At 37.2% G+C, this 4821-nt stretch overlaps 1 protein-coding gene across 1 annotated transcript; it reads left to right on the top strand.

Annotated features, from left to right (window-relative positions):
- The first annotated feature begins 386 nt into the window (after positions 1–386).
- LOC107926075 (glycosylphosphatidylinositol anchor attachment 1 protein) lies at positions 387–4103 on the top strand. Its single transcript, XM_016856869.2, has 6 exons — positions 387–635; positions 739–830; positions 1151–1250; positions 1735–2593; positions 2795–2925; positions 3177–4103. Exons 1-6 carry the CDS (start codon positions 529–531, stop codon positions 4045–4047), a joined length of 2160 nt encoding a protein of 719 aa, XP_016712358.1. The 5' UTR covers positions 387–528; the 3' UTR covers positions 4048–4103.
- The last annotated feature ends 718 nt before the right edge of the window (positions 4104–4821 follow it).

Genomic DNA, 4821 nt, shown 5'->3' with positions numbered 1-4821 from the left:
ATGTCATCCACGTGTATGTCATTTAAGCAAAATTAACAAATATTAACTTTTTCATCTATTTTGGGGTAATTTGACTAAAAATAAAAGTTCAAGAGGTAAAAGAGGCGAAAAATTAATCGGAGGGTTAAAATGATTTTTTCTAAAGTTGGAGGGCAAAAAAAGGCATTTTACCAAAAAAATAAATGGCCTTTGCACTGCAAATCAGTATTAGTAAATATATTTAAAAAAAAAACTTAAATGGCCTGTATATTCAGGAAAACCTAAACGGGCTGAATACAATCCATGCTAATAAAATGGGCCAACAATCTTGGAAGTCAAACATACTCTGACCCAGAAACGACCCGACCCGACCCATTTCTATTCGAAAGCTCAAAGATTTCGATTTCAGCTTCTCCCTATTCCTATGCTCTTCTAAGCTCCAACCTTTCCTCATTTTAGCTCTTCTCACCGAGAAGATTGCTTATGGGATCTCTCAAATTCAGCATCTGAATTTACATCGCGGAATCGAAGCTCTCATTGTAAAGAGAAATGGCCGAAACCAAAGAGAAGAGCCTGAGCGACGAAAAACCGAAGCCAAGAGTACGCCCAATTGTTCGCCTCGGGATCTTCCTCATCTCTCACAGCTTCCACGTTAGGTATCACTAATTAATTTGAATTTATTTTTCCCTTTTGTTGGGGTTTAAATAAATTGTTTTTAATGTTTGTTTGTCGTTTTGAATCTTTTGATGTTTATTTCAGTGTCGTTTGCTGCACTGCTGGGGTTTTGGCTCTGTTTCTATTGCCTGTTCTTGCTAAAAATACTTACATCTCCGAAAATGCCCTCATGCCAGGTTCCCTTTCATTTTCATTGCTTTATGTTTCAGTTTGAATAATTTGAATGGATTCTGTTCAACACTTATTTTATCTGTACCGAATTTGAATAAGTTTGAGTGAAATTTACCGTTCATTTGGATGCAAATTGATAAAACAGAACACTGAGTTATCATGGAAAGAAGAAGAAGAAAAAGCTGATATAAGATTGTGTTCTATTTTCATTATTTATGTGATTTCAGCATTTGATTCCTTATGGATGTCCTAGTAATGATAATACTTTTTCGATTTTGTTCAATCTGTGTTCTTGATGTTTGAAGTGTGGTTTTGACTTATGCAGGTTCTGCGAGTCCCATGCTTTCTAATCAGCATGTTTCGGATGGAAATAGATTGGTGAAGGATCTAACTAATCCAAACTCGAAATCTTCAGAAACAGGAATGTATGTGCTGGTTGTATGCATATGGTTTAAAATTTTGGTTTTGTGGTTTTTTTGTTCCATGCACAAAGAGTTTGAGTATTGTAGCATGTAGCATTTACAGGGAATAGTTGAGAGTTTATGTTTATTAGCAAGTTATAGTTATCATGCATGATCTTGTGTTTTCTAGGATGTAGAATCCCTTTTTTCCGGTTATTGTATATTGCTATGAATCATATCTTATTTGGCTAAACCTGGGCTATGCTAAAGTAAAGGACATAAGCATACCCATAAACATATAGAAATGTTCTGAATATAATCTCTTAAAGTGTTAAATATTTGATATCTCTTATCTTTACATTGGGATTTTTTTCTGTTTCCATATGTTTTCTTTCCACACCTTGGTCTTCTTGTAGTTATCATCTACCTGACTGATCAATACATGGATAAAAATAGGTCAAAGAAATGTGATCTGATTCTGTTTACCTTGTTTGTATTTCCATTTCAGAGAAAGTCACAAAATCATAGCACAGTACATGTTAGACTTGGGTGCTGAAGTTAGTTTCCACAAATTCCACCCTCAGATGAATCAGTTTCATCCTTTACACTTTTTCTCTAGCCCTGATTCCGGTAAGATACAAGAGAATTACAGTTGTTCATCATACGGTATCAATACGGTTGGGATTATAAGAGCTCCTCATGGTGATGGGAAGGAGGCTATTGTCTTGGTAACACCTTACAATGCTCTAAAGAGTGGATTTGGTGAGGCTTTATCTTTAGGCATTGCATACTCAGTATTTTCGTTGCTCACTCAAGTTACTTGGCTAGCCAAGGATATTATATGGCTTGTTGCTGATTCGCAATATGGAGAGTATGCAGCGGTTGCTGCTTGGTTAAGAGAATATCAGACTCCTAAATTTAGCAGTCTGAGCACTCCAAATGCTGAGATGTGTCCAGATGTTAATAATCTTTTTGAGTTGAAAGGTCATTCTATTTCTGGAAGTAAATTCTCCAATAGTTTTAGACGTGCTGGGACTATGGCTTCTGCTCTGGTCTTGAAGGTTAGAGATCAAAATGAACAATTTGAAGACACTATTAGCATTTATGCCGAGGCATCTAATGGACAAATGCCAAACTTGGACCTCATCAATGTTGTGAATTATTTGGCAGTGCATAGGCAAGGTTTACGTGTAAACGTGGAGAAATTGTGGTCCCTTCTTAACTCCAGTTGGCTTAAAAGTTTGGGGGAAATCTTTGAATCTCTAGCAAAAGTAGCTAAAAGCTTATACCCCAAGTGGAAATTTGGTATCCCTGCAACAGAGTATGTTGAAGGCACTGCTACACTTGCAAGCTCATTGTATTATCAGGTAGAATACTGTTGTTACTTGGTACTCTCTGATTTTGTTTGTTGTTTTTCTCCTTTTCTCTGTTACATTGTGACGTATGTTCTACTTCTAATAGTATCAAATAGATGAAGTAAAGTTTTAAGGAGTTGCACATTTGTGCTTCTCTCTGTTGATTGAAAAGATGTTTGCTTTCTCTATCAATAGTGCTTTTGTTTTTGTTAGGCTCTAGGTGTGCCTACAGGCCCACATGGTGCTTTCCGTGACTACCAAGTTGACGCAATCACGTTGGAGATTTCACCTAAATTTTCATTGGACAAAGTCTGGCGCAATGACATTCTTCTAAGAGGCGGCCGGTAATTTATGTTTCCCATTGTTTTCATTTATTTTACTATTGTAGTTCTCATTAGCAAGTGGCTTACGAAAGGAGATTGTCTTGAAATTTTGAACTCTAGATGATGTGAATAATCGTGTAGATAAGTTGCATATGGTACAGACAGGAGATAGTTGCCTTTAGATAAGTTCTACAGTTTGTAGATCAATTTTATATAACTTTGTTATTGCCACCTTTTTTTTTTTCTGAAGGATTTCATGTTGGTTGGTGCAGGTTGATTGAAGGAGTTATACGATCAGTAAATAACCTCCTTGAGAAGTTTCACCAATCATTTTTCTTGTACCTCTTAACATCTCCTAGTAAGTTTGTGTCAGTAGGGGTTTACATGATTGCGTTTGCACTTCTCATAGCGCCACTTCCAATGGTTGCGGCTTCTCTCTATGTGGATGCAAATAGTTCAAGCAACTGTTCAAAAGGTGATAGCTCAACTCCATCTGCAATCACTGATACTGATGAACACAGTATTGCTATCAGATCCTGGAGGTGGCTTAATTCAGCTAAACTAGTTTTTATTGTTCACCTATGGGGTGCTATTGTTTCATTGCTTCCGTATTTCATCTCCCAAATACCTGATTGCAGCCCAACAACCAGCTTCATGATCTGGGTTTTGCTTTCAATCCTCAGCCTTCTAACCTTGAACTCAGTTCTGGCTTCTCCTTTAGCTTGTGCTAAAGCAACTCAAGAAAAAGAATGGGCTCTTGTGAAATCGGTGACTATCTCATCGGTGTTCATTGGATTGGGGCTCATGTCAGTCATTAATTTTGCTACCGCAGAAATTGGAGCTTTATTGATGGTCCCAATGTGTTTACTGGCTCAACCTTTAAAGCTTGATGTTAGAGCTGGTACTCTGAGAAGTTTTTGCAGGATGATCTGCAATCTGGTTTTAGGGCATATTGCTTTTCCACCGGCTGCTTTTTTTCTGTTGAAAGGGATGCTTGATGGTTTTGGCAATGCCAACGTGGGTGACTTCTGGATGTGGGTTGAGTCTCTTTGGGCATGGAACAGTGCTACATATCTCTTTATTGGTATGGTACAGTTGCCATGCTGGGTCTTATGCATTAGCATTTTGTTTCATACTTGTTGACACGTCTTAATTCTGTTCGGACCTGCAAACTTAATATCAAGTGCACTTTAGTTTCAGTGTTTGCCTTCTTACCTAATTTCAGTCTTTTAATGAAAATTAGACTTAACTTGGAGAGCACATGCGGTTGTTGCTCGCCAAAGCTGCATGATGTTCTGGAATTTGGATGTTTTGGTTCTGAGTTTGTAATTAGCTTGTTGGCTGACCGGATCACAATGAGGTTTTGACATTGTCTTTTAAGAAAAGGTGGTATTCCACGAATGATTTGTCAGGCCTTTGTGGTTATTTTCTTGCTGAATTGATTCAAATTTCCTCTTGAGGTAGAATCGGGGCTTGCGAGTAAGCTTAAGGTGAACTTAAGTTTCAAAGGAGGAAGAATCTCTACATGTAGATTGCCTTCTTTTGGTGCACACTCTTCCGCTAAGAAATAAATGCTTGCACCACTTATTGAATTTTCCATGAAAAAGATAAGTCATGAAATAGAAAATTAGGATCTTATTGCAAAATATTGGATTTTGTCCGACATATTTTCTTCGGATAGAAGGGAATCATCCATTGAAACCTCTATTTAAGAATAGAGAATAGGGTTTGCTTTGAAATGTTGTTGAAAGTTATAAATTTAAGTAGAAGAAAGAATATGATAGGCACTACTAGATGCCTTGCTGACGATCCATAGCTTCCAACTGAATATGCTTGTTTCATTTGCCTAACTTGTTCTTTTTTCTAGTTGAAGTGACATATATATTTAGTCATGGATGAGCTAAAGAAGATGCAAGA

The sequence above is a fragment of the Gossypium hirsutum genome, chromosome D04 (genome assembly GCF_007990345.1).
Source record: "Gossypium hirsutum isolate 1008001.06 chromosome D04, Gossypium_hirsutum_v2.1, whole genome shotgun sequence".
Classification (NCBI taxonomy): Eukaryota; Viridiplantae; Streptophyta; class Magnoliopsida; order Malvales; family Malvaceae; genus Gossypium; species Gossypium hirsutum.
The sequence above is the reverse complement of the archived record's forward strand: the minus strand, read 5'-3'. Positions and strand labels throughout refer to the sequence as shown.